Here is a 16,616-nt window from a genome sequence, read left to right on the forward strand (position 1 = left end):
CTGCCGACATGTAGCATCGAAGGTGTGCTCCACGAGCACCATTGCGTCGATCGTCGATATTGGTCAGCTATTAAGGAGCTGACGGCTGCGTCGATGCTGCCATGTGAGGAGTTAATGGCAGCTATCGGTTGCATGTAGTTGGAAGGTATTGTTGTGGCCAGTCTAGGCAGACATAAATCGAGCCCTCATGCACCTGGTGTCCGACATAATCAGGGCTGAGTTGACGTGGTTGGTGCAGCTCCTTGCGAGGTACGGACGTATGTACATACGTACTAGCCTACCTCCATGGGTACTTAGCAGTAGGTACATAGTACATAGTAGGCCAGTGGTGAGACCAAGGCTCTGAAGTGGTTGGGCCGGCCGCTACCCTGCACGAAAGAACTTCGGACAGCACGACGGCGAATATGGCGAAAGTGTTATGAACGATACGACGGAATAAGATGTATACGTCTTGGACCAGGGGGATGACTCAGGCGTGACGCCTGATAGAAACCTCGCTACACAGTATATGGATCAGAGAAGAAGCACCACTGACCGACCAGCTTATGAATATCTACAAAGACGAAGATGGATGCTCAAAGAGATCCGGTAGCTGCTCGAAGAGAGTTGGTAGCAAGGCGATATACCTCTTCACGTTCTCTAATGAGTCGGGTCAATGATGACGAATAACACACGAAAAGTTTAAACTACATACAGCTTGTGCAAGGAACACGAAAAACATGTCCTCGAACGGCCGGCAACAAGACTGCTTGAAAAGCCAATTCGAACAACTGAAATGGTATTCACACGGGTTTAATAAGTAAGATAGACAGGATAAAACAATCAACATAACCAATATAGCCGATACAGCCCCGTTGAGAGACAAACAGGGTGCGGGAAGCATTACGCCATCCCTTTCGCCAATGTCCAGAAACTCTCCAGTTTAGCTCGAGACAAAGCATCACGGGCCTCTGCATCTGTTTCGCATACCTTACTACCCCATTTGCGGAAACCGCGGGCTTTCTGTTCACCTTCAAATACCAGCGTACATCGATTGAGCGACATATCTTTCAGTTCACCCTTTGCATCTTCTGCCAGGAGCCACTCTCGCGTGGCATTTTTCCCATCCCTGTCTCGAGATGGCGCATTGTCAGTCCAATCAATCCGATTGAGCATGAGTTTCTTGTACTTGTTGATCGCCCAAGAGCCGCCCTCGACGACCAACAGGTTGAATTTCGGGTGCATAATGCAGATTCCAGTCAGAGAAAGCTGCTCTGCGTTGACACCGATCTTGTAGCGGTGCTGCCCGTTTGCCAGGCTATTTATCTTCAAGACTAGCACATAAATGCCCCTTTCGGCATCCTTCTGCTGATTCGCGGCCAACTTCTCGTGTTTTTGGTCTTTTGTTAATTGTCGTTCTTCGTTGGTGTCGACATGCTTCTGATGGCGCTCAGCGATTTCTCGATTTACGCGAGCTTCTACTGCGGTAGGATCTTTCACGGCCACTGGTGCATAGTTAGTAATTGAATATCAACTAGCTTTAAACTCGCAAACATACCATCCCCAAGAACGCGCATGAGGTTACCCTTTTTCACTTTAGGGGGGGGTGCCGGCACTAGACCTAGCCTGATCTTCGCCTGCATCTCCTTCCCTTCCGCCATTCGCCGTTGCCGTCTTATTTTGGCTTGCTCCTTGGATGTGAGATACATGGGCTTCGGTGCGGGTGCCAAGCGATCTTGCGGCGGCTCGAGCGCAATCGGGTGCTGGATATATTCCGTGACGATACTGTCCGGTGAAACGAGTTTTAATTTGTCGGCGTGCTCGATTGCATCGTAGGAGTCCCCGTCTATGAGCCCTTCATCCCACCACTCTACAAGAGGCGGCTCTTCAACGAGGAACTTCTTCTCGGTATCCAGATCCTCATCCATGCCGGTCTTTCTTGTCTGCTCCGCGATGCGCTTCTTCATCGCCTCAAGCGCCTCTTGTCGCCTGAGGGCGTTGGCCTGTTGAATGTATTTGCCCTTTTGGTTGAATACTAGGCGCCTAGGTTCACGATTTCGAGAGCTGGAGGGCTGAGCGACCGCAGATTCGTCAATGTACGGATTCCGCTGACCGTCACTGAACTCCGCTTTGCTTTTGAGTGTAGACGCAGTCGGTCCCTTAGAGCCGTAAGGCATGTTCCTTGCCGTGTTTGTTGAGTTCTGTCCCTTGTTTTGAGGCTTCCATGATGCCAGGTCTTCAAGAGCCGGATGGAGACCAACGTTTAAACCACCTTTCGCCTTGCTAGTCGCGGTCGCAGCCGCAACTCGAGCTTTAAGCGCAGCCAAACGGTCGGCGGCTGACTCCGTTTTATGTATTCTGGAAGAAGAATCATTGTGCGGGCCGAGGCCTGGTGACTTCGACTGGCTCTCCATGATTTGCGCCCCGTGTCTTTCTTGCCTCGTCAGTTTGATAGTTGAGTTTGTATTTGTCGCTTTCGATGTAAGATCGGTTGTGATTATATCGGTCGCATGCGCATCTTGATTTCGTTTGCTAACGGTAACAGGATTAATTGTGCAGAAATAAGTGTGCGGTGATAGAACAAAGGTACTCAAATGAGATGTTCTACGTCGCCAGAATTTTGAGGCGCGAAGAGCATGGCTGTCTAGTGGGTCAGGTACGCTCCACTGCAAAAGGCTGCAACTCTAGCACGAAAAGCTTCGTCCTCAATCGGGCTTTAACTGCAGAACTGAAAGGGTTCGAGCTGATAGGGGCAGGGCAGGGGCTCTGTGTGCTCTCCGTTCTTTGGGATGACATGGTTCTTTTTAGTCTTGCTTGCGTGAACAGCAGGACAGTAGGACAGTGTTGGGATAGCTATTGCTTCAGCTTCGGCCTATGACGCTGAAGGCTCAGGAATTCGGGCTGTGATGCTATAAGCAATTTGCAAGTTCCTTTGCCTACCTATTGCTGCCGCCGACATTTCATATCAGGCTCTTCAACCATGAGCCAGCAAATGCGGTTCCCGAGGCACTCGAAGCGACCTGACAGTGCAAATGTTACCCCGCAGTGCGATGTAGCTAAAAGGACCACAAGCTATCCCTTACTAAATGCCGAGGAGCCGGTTGGCATAGGGCGCAAGCAACTAGGAATATCCATCAACTGCAGTATCTGATTTATGCACACTGGACTTGTTTTTTGCAGTGATGGCGTCTCCGAAAATTACCATCTATCTTGATGCTGTGAGCCCGTTCGCTTATATGGCTTATCACCTCCTGCGGGTATGTGCACCACCGCCGTATCCGCCGTATCCGCGGTGTCCGCATCGTTACTTGTATCGCCTCTGCTTACACTGTCGCTAGCATGATACTGCCTTCGCGAAATGCGAAGTGAAGTACGTGCCAATACTTCTCGGAGGTCTGATGAATCTATGCAACAATGCTGCTCCGATCTCGATCACAAGTGCGTAACGAGTTCTGCGGTGTAGGCAACGCAGGTTTATACCTATCTATGGGTAGGCTATTAACACGCACGGCGGTAGACAAGAAGGACTGGATCAACCAGAATCGACAGTTATGGGCGCGCACGTTTAATATCCCGATCAAGGACGATTTCCCACCAAATTTCCCACCAAGAACACTTTCCGTAATGAGGCACCTCGTCGCGATCCAGGAACTGGACGGCAGCAACCAGGCTCGGTTGCTCAAGGCTTTTGATGTAATCTACGAGGGCTTCTGGAAGAGACACGAGGAAACCTACAGCCCGAACGTTTTTATGCCGATTTTGCGTCACGTGTTGGGGACAAGTGATGCCGCAACCGTGGCTGAGATGGCTGGGAAGGAAGCCAAATCAGCTCTGCTCCGGAACACAGAGAACGCATTCCAGGACGGCGCCTTTGGCATTCCTTGGATGGTCTGCACAAACAGCCAAGGCCAAAAGCAATCCTTCTGGGGAGTTGACCATTTATGCCAGGTCGCAAACTTTCTCGGACTACCGCAGCCAGCTACGCCAGGCTGGAAGGCTGCGTTGTAACGACAGTCAGTTTCTCAGAGACAACTTGTATCGCTGGTGGATTGCGAGGATACTAGCAACCTATGTTTATTCGCTACTTGTAGTAAAAAAAAAAATCAATACTTGGTTTGAGACGTCTGTCATAACGTCCGGAGTGAGTGCTGGTGGATTTGTTTTTTGCACAAACTCGCAGGTTAACTCATGGGTTCCCACAACGTCGCCGTACACACTGGTTCTGATCGCGACGCGATTGTTTGGCCACGCGTCAGGGCGTGTAGCGCGCAAACGGCGCTGCTCTGGCTCTACGCGGACTGCGTATGTGCTACTCGTCACCGGTGCGCATATTGCTTGTGGTCATTTGAGGCAAAGTCCATTGAAGTCCCGCAGCTTTCACCGGCTGCCCGTGGCTTAATATACATCCCAACGGTAAAAAGCAAGTTCTCATAGTAACGCCATGATTAACCCCCTAAAATCCATGATTCCCATCGTATCAAAGCAATGTCGTAATCTGTTCACCCATGACCCCTTCCTTAGTTGCGCTCACCGCGGAGGCGACGGGCAAGCTGAATGTCCTTGGGCTGGATGGTGACACGCTTGGCGTGGATGGCACACAGGTTGGTGTCCTCAAAGAGAGAGACGAGGTAGGACTCGACGGACTCCTGGAGGGCGCCGATGGCGGAAGACTGGAAGCGGAGGTCGCTCTTAAAGTCCTGGGCGATTTCACGGACCTGGTGGCTGTTAGTGTTTGACGATGTTGTCTGTCCTGGTTGTGTGTGCTTACCAGGCGCTGGAAGGGGAGCTTGCGGATCAGGAGCTCGGTGGACTTCTGGTAGCGACGAATCTCACGGAGAGCGACGGTACCAGGCTTATAGCGGTGAGGCTTCTTGACGCCACCGGTGGAGGGGGCGCTCTTGCGGGCAGCCTTGGAGGCAAGCTGTTTGCGAGGAGCCTTGCCACCAGTGGACTTGCGGGCGGTCTGCTTGGTGCGAGCCATTGTAGATGATGTTGAGAGATGAGGAAGTTTGTGGGGTGTTGCTCAACAAGTGGGTGTCTGATGCAGGAGGGAAAAGCCGGGAACCTTGGAGGCGGGGGGAGCCTTTTAATACCTGTGGCTAGCTGGCCACAACTGGGGCGGCTGATCTGAGGCAACGCGGTGTGGGGACCGTGCGCGACTGATCGAATTAATTGGGTGCTTGAAAAATGCTATTCCTGCGTGCCAAAAAAAACAGGGAGCCATTAAAAAATAGGTGGGTAATAAGGCGCTGCTATTGAGAAAAGAGTGACAACGCTTTCCTAGTTAGGCAAGGCCTGGTAGTCATTCAAAACATGCGTCACGGCTATTTGCTGCAATATTGTTGGGGAGTCACGAAGAGTTGCCCAATATTCCAATAGTAAATGGATGTCGAGTCATACATGTCAGACTTCGCCGCTGCAATGGATCGTGCTTGTTATGGCTGCCCTATGTGCCTCTGCCTGGTTTATGCTTTTGGCCGTCCGTAGGTAAACACCGGGCGCCTACCTGGCTCATACATAGCGCGTCATTGGTTCTTTGGCTGGGGTGCATGCCCACACCCTTGGTGTTAGGCAACTACCGCCCATACATTTTCTCTTGGTACTACTGGTTAATGTGCTAGTTAGCTGGCTCTAACTCTGCCGCATGCTGTTAGGATAGTACGTTGCTTGATGCTTCAGCCTTAGTGGTGGCACTGCCAGGAGTCTACCCCAATTACTTTGCTTTGCTGGCTTCGGCGTCACCTACCCTGCAGTTCACTACATTATGTCAGTTTCTGCTGCTTCTGGCACAAAACCTGTAATGTCAATGGTATACTGTAGAGAGAGTTGCGTAGTTACTGTATACCATCCTCGTGTGCCAGTTGATATATCTGGGTGAACTTTGACAAGTAGCAAGCCTTGAGTGATGAGAGGTTGTGTCGACATGGTGGTATCGACATTGCCGTGTGCCGTGGAGGTTCGGAGACAAGGGCCGCTGCATGGAATAGGTAGAAGGTAGATGCGGGCAATACTAAGAGATAACTGCATACTACGATGGCAACTACGTTCGGCCACATAGGTGTAACCTGAATGGCGGACAGCCCAGCAACATCGATCATGGAGTCAAGAAAGCGAGATCGATCAAACTGGCGCCCGTTGAGCCGCTGGACCTCGCCTAGGCGAAACAAGTAAGCAAGTCCTCAGACCACCCCAAAGGCAGGCTATTGGTAGAGGTCCAATCAAATAAATGCAAAAATAGGTACGGACCCACCGTGGCTCATTTTCTAATGCCGCATTTTTCTTGTTGTTTATTTTACGACAGCTGATGCGGCGTTTGCCCCTGTGTCGACGCGTTTTATCGTCTTAAAGTAGCTAGTCAGAGTTCTGCACCACAACTGATCTGTGATCTGGCCCACCTGTACTTAAGCTGCCTGGCTGCCACCGTTCTGCCTCTCTCACGTTTCTTATCAACCGCCGACTTAGCGCAATTTATCCTCCCATCTCACATACACATTTCCATACACACCACCTATCACAATGACTGGACGTGAGTTTTGACCCCCCCCCCCCCCCCCCTCGCCGAGTGCATGGTCATAAACACTTATCTAACATAAACAATCACAGGCGGCAAGGGCGGCAAGGGTCTTGGAAAGGGCGGCGCCAAGCGTCACCGCAAGATTCTCCGTGACAACATCCAGGGCATCACCAAGCCCGCAATCAGACGCCTCGCCCGCCGTGGCGGTGTCAAGCGTATCTCCGCCATGATATACGAGGAAACTCGCAATGTCCTCAAGACGTTCCTCGAGGGCGTCATCCGCGATGCCGTCACATACACTGAGCACGCCAAGCGCAAGACCGTCACTTCCCTCGACGTCGTGTACGCACTCAAGCGCCAAGGTCGCACTCTATACGGCTTCGGTGGTTAAGCGTGATGTTGTCATTTTCATTGCAAATTCTGGTCCATGTGCGGCGTATCGCATACGGGGTGTTTCATGATTACGGAATTGGTTCATGTTTTTGGGTGTTCTGTACCATAGGGGAAACGGTGGGTTACATTTCAGGGTAATAGGAAACAAGCCCGAGAGGCAATTTTGATCTACACGAGTCGCATCGTAAACGCGTCCAGTCCCCGTAATTGTCAACAACGCCCGGGAAGTGCGGGCTTGGACATCCCGCAAGGGCATACACTCCCGCAAATGAGCAAAGAAGCATAGGCAAGGCGCGCTCAGTGGTGGGTAGACAGCCCAGAAAGGTCAGCTGCAATCACGTCGGCGCTACAGACTACTCCGTACGTACGTCAGCTTCCTGGCAAGCGAGGCTGACGGAAAGCAGACAAGAACAGTCACAGGTCGTCAGCAGCTCCGTGTATCCCCAAAAGGATACAGCAGCCTGTAAAGGAAGCGGCATCCAGGGCTTCCAGAAAGCCTCACGATATCGGCACTAAAACTTGCGGAATTAACAACCGCCCAGGCGGCGTGCCGCGAGTGCTCGGAGTAGCAAGGAAGAAGAGGTGGGGTCCTACATTTTGGGTATGAGGGGCGCCGAGGTAGGCCATGATCCGCGTCAAGCCGCTGGTGCGGATAGGAAGAGGAAGATATTAACCCAGAGTACCTGATTGTGGCAGAGGAAAACAGCGTCAAGGCCGCCCGAGGACATGAAGCGTACGCCGTCCGAATTTTCAACCTGCATGACCAAGGGTACCCAAATGCAGCGTCAACGGAGTAGGCACTGGATAGCTGTGGCTGAGCACAGCACTGCAGGGCCTTTTATTGGCCGCTGACGCTCCGTCCGAAACACGGCGATTGCAGGGCCCGGCAAAACCGAGATCTGCTGCTTTCTGGAACTGACCACGTTACTCCAGCACAAAGACGGAAAAAAAATTTACGCATCATGCAGAATTACGACAGCATTAGCAGATGATTAGACAAGGCTTCCATAGGCCTAGATGCATCCCGAATCTACAGCCAGGACGTGCAAAATTGCGACCTTTTAACACGTTACGCGACAGTAGCAACACGCGAAGGTTATTTAGTACCTGAGGTAAGGTACTCAGATGGCAGGGCTGGAGTTTGCGTAGGAGGCACAGGAGGCCTACGTCCGCGTCCAACCATCATAATTCCATACTTAGTCACATGAAAGTGTCATGTGACCTTGGTTTGTCATACTAGCTGAGGGTGTGGCTTAGATATCTTGGCATCGATGTAACCTTGGAACTTTCCAGCCATTGTGGCTGATAAATTTTTTCCATAAGGCCTGCTCGGCTGGATTTGGCACTAGTGACATGCCCAGATACTTGCCGACCAAGTTACAAGCTACGTACTCTGCAGAGGCCCGAGGGAGGAGCTGGAGACGAGTGTCACTGGTTTCTGGATTTCCTGCGCAAGCTGGTGAATTTACATGGGCTCTAATTGCTGACAAAAGTAACTGGTGTCCGTGTAAAATGCCGGAGTCTGTCGTAGTAAGTCACAACTGGGCATATGTACGTAGCCACCGAAAATTTGGCGAAGGTGCTAGAAGCGACTAGCTATAATCCCCGGAGATGCAGCTCAGCGCATGCTCTGAATATTAATAAACTAGTTCCCGGTGTTAGGACTTTTGCAAACCGGCATGGTCGGTATTGTTCTGTGCCGGGAACGACGAAAAGTACGTCGGCCGCACCCTTTCGGGCGAACTCGATCTCATCGACGGGCTTCGCTCAATACACATCAGCGCAACCTGGATCACACACCCCCTACTTACCTACGTATGCTATTACAATTTCTATAAAAGAGTCATCTGCTACGAATTTGCCACCCACGCCCCTGCCCTTAAACTTCCATCTACAACACCATGACATCGCCCTCAACAACTACAGATCGCATCTCAGACTCGCAAAGGAGCGTACCATACCTCAACCTTTCCCAACAGTACCTCGCCGCCTTGCAAGCAGAACCAACCTCACTGGCTCAAGACCTCGATTACGACAGTTGGGCCTCGATAGACTTCTCACCCGAAGCGCTCGATTCTGCACTCCGCGACTCCCACAACTATTCGCATATGCAATCCGACTCAACAGGCGCGATTCCCCAGTTCACGCCCAACCTGGGCCGGCGTTCACACCAGAGAGAATCCTCGCTGTCGTCTCTTGGCTCAGTTGGACCGGCATCGCCTTTTACACAGACTATTTCCAATCCGCGAATCGCCATTAGTGATTCGGCGACGGAGCTATTCTGCGAAATGTACAATAACGATACAAATCTTCACAACTCGGCAGCCTATCATCAGTTCGCCAAGCCCATGGATACCTTCTCTGGATACCAGCACTTTGACGCTGCCAGTCCAGACATGGCCTATCCTGCGGCGCTGCCAGGGCACATGAACCGTCCTCGGTTTGATCGCTCACTGCTGCCAGCCCCCGAATTGAACCATGTCCTTGGTCGCTCTCACCCAGCTTCTGTGACTAGTTCTATTGCTGGAGACTCGCCATCAACGCCTGGCATGGGCGACATTGACCACGCTGATCGCAGAAGAGGTATGCGCGTTACAGACCTCCCCATATCTGATCATAACTCACAATTTTGGTATGCAGCGGCGTACGGAAACATCCCCAAGCTTGACCGCACCATGACGGACGTGTATGGTGACGAGCTTTACAATCCGGGCTTCGCCATCACGTCATCATCGCCTGCGCATCCTGTGAATGCCAGTACGACGAACAACCAAGTTTTCAGCCAACGTCTGAACGCCGCGAATAGCCACCACCTCAATGCCGCTTACTCGCCGGCTTCCACGGCGTCCCGCGGCCTCTCACCATTTCAAGCCACCTCGCCGTATGCTCCGCCCCAATTGCAGGAACTAGGCACGCCACTTGGAAACGCGCAAAACATGGGGCACGGCGGCAATCCAGGTCTTATGGGCACGCAAACAGGCAGCGGTATCGAGCCCGAGACTCCAAAAACCATTTCGCCTCAGGACGCAATGATAGAGTTCACTGCTGTTGACGGTGAACCCAGCTTCTCCCTGTTCCCAGAGAGCTCAAACAGCTTCGACTTCGACGCCTATGGCAAAACTATGACACAAGATGCTGACGCCAGTCATGTCCAGCTTCCATCAGCGCTGGAGACGCATGGCAGCCAAAGGCACTACACCGATATTCCAGTCGAGACCAGGATACCTCAACAGTATCCTTTCGTTTCGCGCGCGCAGGAAATCAAGGAAATTACGCCACCTCCAAGACTGGGATCATCTGGTAGCAGCACCTCCGATGCGAAGACGGCTGCGAGCGACCACCGACCATCTCGGGTTGGGGCAGACAGCGGAACGTACACATGCACGTATCATGGTTGTACTCTACGATTCGACACGCCTGTCCAGCTTCAGAAGCACAAACGCGAGGGACACCGTCAGTCGCAGAATGTTGGCGGCTTGAGACCACAAGAAAACAGCATGGCGGCCCCTGTGCTGAACACTCAAGCCGGCCCGCACCGCTGCGATCGCATTAACCCCAGCACTGGCAAGCCGTGTAGTACCATTTTCTCCCGACCATACGATTTGACGCGCCACGAAGATACCATCCACAACGAGCGGAAACACAAAGTCCAGTGCGATCTTTGCACGGTTGAAAAGACATTCAGCCGAGCTGACGCACTCACCAGACATTACCGTGTGTGTCATCCTGAGGCAGAGCTTCCTGGAAAGCATCGCAGACGAATGGTCTGATGACGATGATGGCACGCAGCCTGGCTGGTTGGTTCCTTTGGGTCACCCGTTCCCTGATGAGCGGATGCGGAGGGGGAGGGGGCGTGTGTGTCACTCTGAACCCTTTGTCTTGCTGTGGGGCTCACCTGCACACGGTCTGGGCCATCGAGCCAACCAGTGCAAAGCTTATGGGGCTCCTGGCCCTGTCTGGCTGCAGGGTCCTTGCCGATCCAGACCGCTGACGTCACTCTTTCGTCAAGCCATTGGTGGGCTGACATCACCGCGGCGCAAGTCATTTTGCATTCGGCCACTTGAAATCAAGCCGTTGCGTCTGCGTTCTAGTACTGGCATCATCGTGCAGCCGCAGACTTTACAGCCCCTCTCCCAGTCAGGATTTATCACATATTCGCATGCGACAAGCAAGGGAGGGAAACAAGCAGATCACACGGTTGACCCTGTTTTTTCGGTCTCGCCTTGCCAAATATCATGCATCAGCGACAGCAAAATTTTTAATTGTGTCATTACGAAACTGCCACTACTTTTTCTTCTTATCCGGTTCCTTTTACCTTTTTTTAATTGGATATAACATTCGGTATACGTTATAGTTGGGTCACCATTCAGCAGAGCTTTTGTACACCACCAAAAATGACCATTATGTCTTGTCTTTGTTTCAACTACCTGTTTTACGTCATACGCTGAGCGGAGTTCTACATTTTCCCTATGATGCACATTTGGGTACGGGTCGATTAAAACCTTTGAGTTTGGGCTATTGTTTTTCGGCGAGGCGCAGATAGAAATTGGGATACATTTTGAGATAATTTTTAGCTAGACACACCGAAAACATGAGATAATGAAATAGTCATGGCCGGTAATTCGAACAGCGAAATCTCATCGGCTCAGCTCCTTGTACATTCGTGATATGGCACTTTGTCTACTTTGCAGAATGAGGTGTCTAGGGAATAAGCTACGACTTCTCATCCCCCAGAACGAGGTGCCTAGCGTCGGTGTAGAGAGGGCAGATACCTGTCCAAAGTTGAAACTGATTCGTGGATTAGCAACTTCTCAGATATGTGAACGACACGGGACGAGTGGACTTACTTGGTACCACCCTTGAGACGCAAGAACTTCGAGTCCAGGAATGGTTGGCCAGCCAGCGCTTTCAGCAATCTTGACCGCTGGAGTCGCACGAGGCTTGTACGCCATGTCCAAGAGCACATGTTGTCTTGAGGCCGCGGTAGCAGCGTTAACGACGGCACTGATGACTTTCTCGGTCATAGGGTCGATGGGCTTGTCGCCCGGAATCGTGCTGACTACCACGTTGGGCGGCGTTGTAATTGCGGCGATGTCAGTGACTGCCTGCAAGTTGTAGTCGTCGGGAAAATCGGCAATCATGGTCGCGACATTTTCGGCGGTGCGACCGACCACGTAGATGCGGCTGAACCCAAGGGAATGCAAAGCAAACACTGCAGCCCTCGTAGTTCCTCCTGACCCGATCACCATGGCAGCGGAGTCGCTAGCGATATCCTGAAGTCCTCCGTTGCGGAGGGCATAGACAATTCCCTTCCAGTCTGTATTGTCTCCGAGGAGACACTGTGTGCCGTCATCTCGACTGCTCGACAGCGGTATGACCGTGTTGACTGCCCCGATTGTACGTGCCGCTTCCGTGAGTTCGTCCAGTTCGTCGATGACATCGAGCTTGAGAGGGATGGTTACTGACGCACCACCAAAACTAGGATCCCGCAGAGTAGCTTTCACATCCGCTATGTCGTCTGTTTCGAACAGGTGGTACTGGTGCGGGAGACCACATTGGCCAAACAAGCCGTTATGCAGTGCGGGCGATCGCGACTGAGAAATGGGCTGTCCAAAAAGATGGAAGTTGCGGGGTTCCAATTGTCCGACCAGTGTAAGAGCTTGTCGAATCTCCGCAGCACTCAGCTGGCCCGGGGCTGCCTTGAATGGCAATGCTGGATGTGACACAGGCGTTAAGAATCCGTTCAGGATGCGGCTTAGTTGGCCAGCCATTCCCATGTTAATAGCGATAACGGGCGGAGCTTCATCGGAGGCCGTTCTGGACTTGAATCGAAGCAGATCGAAATTGTCGTCAACGTTCTGCGCCACACCGACGAGCTTAATGATGTCGCCATATTGAAGAGCGCGATTGTAGTGTGCGATCCAGGAGGCGTTCTTCCATGACAGTGTACCGCGTGGATCGTGGTGGGAAGCAATCAATTTCGTATGACCTCGCGCAGAGCTGACGGATTCTAGTATTTCGTCTGGTGTCGTTATCTCCACATCGAGGTATTCTGAACCAAGTTGCAAACCAAGATGATAGAGCGCTAGCAGAGCTTCAGTTGCATCGTCAGGGAACGAGCCGCCTTGCGACACGGTGCGTACCGTGAAGATGATGGGCAGGTCAGTGTGCTGTCGGAGAATTGAGACCTGCTCTGTTACGAAATCCAGATCCTGACATCTCAGGAGGTCTACGCGCAACTCAACGGCATCTGAGCCAACAACAGCCATGGGCAGTATCTCGGTGGCGGTAGACAAGTCTGCGAGCGTTAGAGAAACAAAGAAACTCTGTTTCTTTTTGCGCAGATGCGGAAGCTGTGCGTCCTTGCCGCAAACGGTTGATATAAAGCGGGAAAAATCGGTCGGAATGATGCTTTTGCTCGTGGGCTCATTGGTGTGCATGCTGTAGTAGCGGAAGTTGCTGCATTGCTCGTACCAATGCTTGCGCCGGTTGTACACTTCTCTCATTTCTGAGGTATATGCAGGGCGTGTCTTGTCCCTCTCCAGGTACTGCATGACGTGATCAATGTTACGCTGGATCAGGATTACCTTGCCTCCGCTGTCAGTGTAGGCTTGGAGCATGTCTCTCGCATCAGGGGTCTCGACGACGCCACCACCGCACGAGAATACATAGCCCACTGGTTGTGTTTCGGCGACGTCTTTGAGTAACTGCAGCTCCTGATCGCGGAACCCATCCCAACCGTGCTCGTCGATTATCTGTGGAATTGACCGACCGGAGCGGCGCTCAAGCTCCTGGTCAAGGTCAATCGACTTCCAGCCAAGGCTCTTCGCAATCCAGTTACCGGCGGTAGTTTTACCAGCGCCGCGCATGCCGATGAGAAATATGGACCGTTCATCTTTGCCCGCAGCCACTGGTGTTTCCTCCTCCTCCGCTTTGCACTTGTCTGTGCCATCCAGGCGTACCTTGAATGACTGCGACATAGTATCCCACCAACCGGGCCAGGTTTTGCCGACGCAATCCTGCTGAGTGATGACAGCACCACCGGGTGTTGCAACAGACAAGACGCTCAGGCTCATGGCAATGCGGTGGTCATCATAGCAGAAAACGCCCTTGCCGGGTGATTTGAGATTGGCGGGGGCAATGCCAAAGATCTCAATGCCATCATCGAGTTCCACACATTGAACGCCAAATTTGGCGAGCTGTATTCGCATGGCGGCGATACGGTTGCACTCCTTGACTCGTTGATTTGCGATGCCTGTGATTTGTGTTTTGCCGCCGGCAACAGCAGCCAGGACTGAGGCGGTTAAGAACGCATCGGTCATAGGCTCCATGTCCACATGTTGTAGTGGTTTCAGAGCCCCAGACTTCGGTCCTGTGACGGTGGTGGATGTTGCAGTCTGCTTGACGGTGCAACCCATAGGACGGAGGACGTCAACGGCGAAACGTGCGTCTCCCTGGAGCGACGCTGAGCCGATGTTGGGGACTGTACAGGTGGTGCCCGTAATAGCCGCCATGGCCAAGGGGTACGTCGCCGAGCTTGCGTCGCCTTCAATTACGTACTCTGCGGGGTTTTTGTACGTTCCTTTTGGGATGTGGTACGTATGCGGTTCGGTTGTCGATGCCGTCACGCAAACGCCAAACGCCTCCATCATTGCGATTGTCAACTCGATGTACAATTGCGAGATGGGCTTGCCACCAACGAGCTTCAGAGTAACAGGGTTCTTCGCGTATGGGGCTGCCATAAGGATGGACGAAACGTATTGAGACGATATTGTGGCTGCGAGTTCGATGGTACCGCCCTCAAACCCCCCTGACGAGCCGATTCTCAAGGGCAAGCTCTTCTCTTGTTCCAGGTAGTCGATAGAGACGCCGTTCAGCCTTAGTGCATCGACGAGCGGACCAATGGGGCGCACTTTCATATGCGAGTTGCCTGTAAGAACAACAGACTTGGCGGTATCAGTGGGCGAGCACAGAGCAGCGATGGTGGTCAGGAAACGCGACGCAGTTCCGGCATTCCCAATGTAGAGCTCCTTGCTACTTGCGCTCAGCTTGCCGGCGTTGCCATTAACAACAAGAAGCTCACCCCCAGCCTCCCATGAGTACGAGGCACCGCGGAGCTTGGCAATGGCGGCAAGCATATAGCCGGTGTCATCGGAATGTAAAAGATTCCTGATTCTGCAGGATCCCGACCCGAGCGCGGCGAGGATAAGCGCTCTGTTGGAGATGCTCTTGGAGCCTGGCGGGCTCACAGTGATGTTGAGGTCGGCAGATACCGTGGGTGAGACAATAATAGCTGGCGACAGAATGGTTCTGATACTTTGGTCATCTACGACGCTGGCCTTTGGCTCGTACGTCTTGCCGATGGCTGAAAGGAGCACGATTTTCTTTTTCATGCCGTCATTCTTCTTGTCAACAGCCATTTTCTGAAGAATCACATCGACAGGACAGGGTCTGCCCGCCGTTAAGCGCTGGACGCGTTTATCTTGGAGCGAAACAGGCAAGCCGTAGGCTGCAATGCATTTGACCAGCCTAGCAACTGCTTCTGGGCGCAGCACACCGAGGTAGCGAGCCAGCTCCGCCTCCTTGACCATGCCAACAGCCACGGCCTCTCCATGAAGTAGCTGCGGTGTGAGGATGGCCTCAATTCCGTGACCGATGGAGTGGCCGAAGTTGAGGAGATTGCGCAGGCCACCCTCGCGTTCATCGCTGGAGACGACCTCGGCCTTGACGCCGGCGGAGCCGACCACGATGCGCTTCAGTGTGTCCTTGATTGGCGTCAGACGGTCTGCAGCCCGAGAGCGAACGCATTCTAGGATCTTGGAGGCAGATGTCTCCAAGAACTCAAATTCAGTCTCGTTCCAAATGGCGGCCGTTTTGACTACCTCGGCCATGCCGTTGATGAACTCGCGGACGGGCAAGGTTTCCAGGAACTGCAGATCAATGTAGATGCGGCGCGGCTGCCAGAAAGCGCCGACCAAGTTCTTGCCCATGGGGGTGTCAATGGCCGTCTTGCCGCCAATGGAGGAGTCGACCATGGCGAGCAGCGTAGTCGGGACCTGCACGAAGCGGACGCCGCGCATGAACGTGGCTGCAACATATCCTATCATGTCACCAATTACGCCGCCTCCGAGGGCGATAATGACAGTGTCGCGTGTGCATTGCTGCGAAAGCATCCAGTCTTCAACTTCTCCTTTTGTCTCTCTGTTCTTGGAAGCTTCGCCTGGCGGAATCGTGTACGTGACAAGGCGGGTGTTGTGGCCTTTGACGACGGAGTCGAAGCTCGCTCGAAATCGCGGCACATAGACGTCGTTCAGGTTCGTGTCGGTAATGAGGACGTAAGTGGACGAGGCGACATTCTTTAAGAGATCCTGCACGATGTAGTCTGCCCAGAGGCCATTGTCGACCACTATGCTAGGCTGACCTAGAATGGGGATAGTGACGGGAGACGCCGATGCCGATTCGGCCATTTTGCGCGGTTGTGATGCAAAAAGCCGGTTAGACAGCTGCCATACAGAGGTGTAGAGCCGGGAAGAATGTTTGTGCAAAGTGGTATCGGTGGTCGAGCAGACGGCGGCATCCAGCAACGTGACTAACCTTGTGCTGGGTGGCAGAAGTTCTGCCGGTATCGGTTAGGTTTCACGAGTGGAGACACAATATGGTCGACTCAGGGTTGCTGACCTGCAAAGGATGCCAAAATCACTGCATAGCTGGTATTTGATGATATTTTAAC

General features: G+C 52.7%; 6 protein-coding genes across 6 annotated transcripts; 3 read left to right on the forward strand and 3 right to left on the reverse strand.

The window, feature by feature from the left end:
* Positions 1–882: 882 nt before the first annotated feature.
* On the reverse strand, positions 883–2,393 carry ISF_06623 (U4/U6 small nuclear ribonucleoprotein; the record flags this gene model as incomplete). The annotated part of the gene is made up of 2 exons (XM_018850227.1): positions 883–1,484; positions 1,538–2,393. The coding sequence occupies 2 exons, from the start codon at positions 2,391–2,393 to the stop codon at positions 883–885; spliced, it is 1,458 nt and encodes a 485-aa protein (XP_018702715.1).
* Positions 2,394–3,603: 1,210 nt separating this feature from the next.
* Positions 3,604–3,987, forward strand: ISF_06624 (Thioredoxin-like fold protein; the record flags this gene model as incomplete). The annotated part of the gene is made up of 1 exon (XM_018850228.1): positions 3,604–3,987. One exon carries the CDS (start codon positions 3,604–3,606, stop codon positions 3,985–3,987), a length of 384 nt encoding a protein of 127 aa, XP_018702716.1.
* A 509-nt stretch (positions 3,988–4,496) lies between these two features.
* Positions 4,497–4,960, reverse strand: ISF_06625 (histone H3; the record flags this gene model as incomplete). The annotated part of the gene is made up of 2 exons (XM_018850229.1): positions 4,497–4,694; positions 4,748–4,960. The coding sequence occupies 2 exons, from the start codon at positions 4,958–4,960 to the stop codon at positions 4,497–4,499; spliced, it is 411 nt and encodes a 136-aa protein (XP_018702717.1).
* Positions 4,961–6,495: 1,535 nt separating this feature from the next.
* On the forward strand, positions 6,496–6,884 carry ISF_06626 (Histone H4; the record flags this gene model as incomplete). The annotated part of the gene is made up of 2 exons (XM_018850230.1): positions 6,496–6,505; positions 6,583–6,884. The coding sequence occupies 2 exons, from the start codon at positions 6,496–6,498 to the stop codon at positions 6,882–6,884; spliced, it is 312 nt and encodes a 103-aa protein (XP_018702718.1).
* A 1,903-nt stretch (positions 6,885–8,787) lies between these two features.
* ISF_06627 (Zinc finger, C2H2) lies at positions 8,788–10,656 on the forward strand (the record flags this gene model as incomplete). The annotated part of the gene is made up of 2 exons (XM_018850231.1): positions 8,788–9,469; positions 9,527–10,656. The coding sequence occupies 2 exons, from the start codon at positions 8,788–8,790 to the stop codon at positions 10,654–10,656; spliced, it is 1,812 nt and encodes a 603-aa protein (XP_018702719.1).
* A 943-nt stretch (positions 10,657–11,599) lies between these two features.
* On the reverse strand, positions 11,600–16,353 carry ISF_06628 (pentafunctional AROM polypeptide; the record flags this gene model as incomplete). Its single annotated transcript, XM_018850232.1, has 2 exons — positions 11,600–11,674; positions 11,734–16,353. 2 exons carry the CDS (start codon positions 16,351–16,353, stop codon positions 11,600–11,602), a joined length of 4,695 nt encoding a protein of 1,564 aa, XP_018702720.1.
* Positions 16,354–16,616: the final 263 nt, after the last annotated feature.

Source organism: Cordyceps fumosorosea, assembly GCF_001636725.1.
Source record: "Cordyceps fumosorosea ARSEF 2679 chromosome Unknown scaffold_17, whole genome shotgun sequence".
Taxonomy (NCBI): domain Eukaryota; kingdom Fungi; phylum Ascomycota; class Sordariomycetes; order Hypocreales; family Cordycipitaceae; genus Cordyceps; species Cordyceps fumosorosea.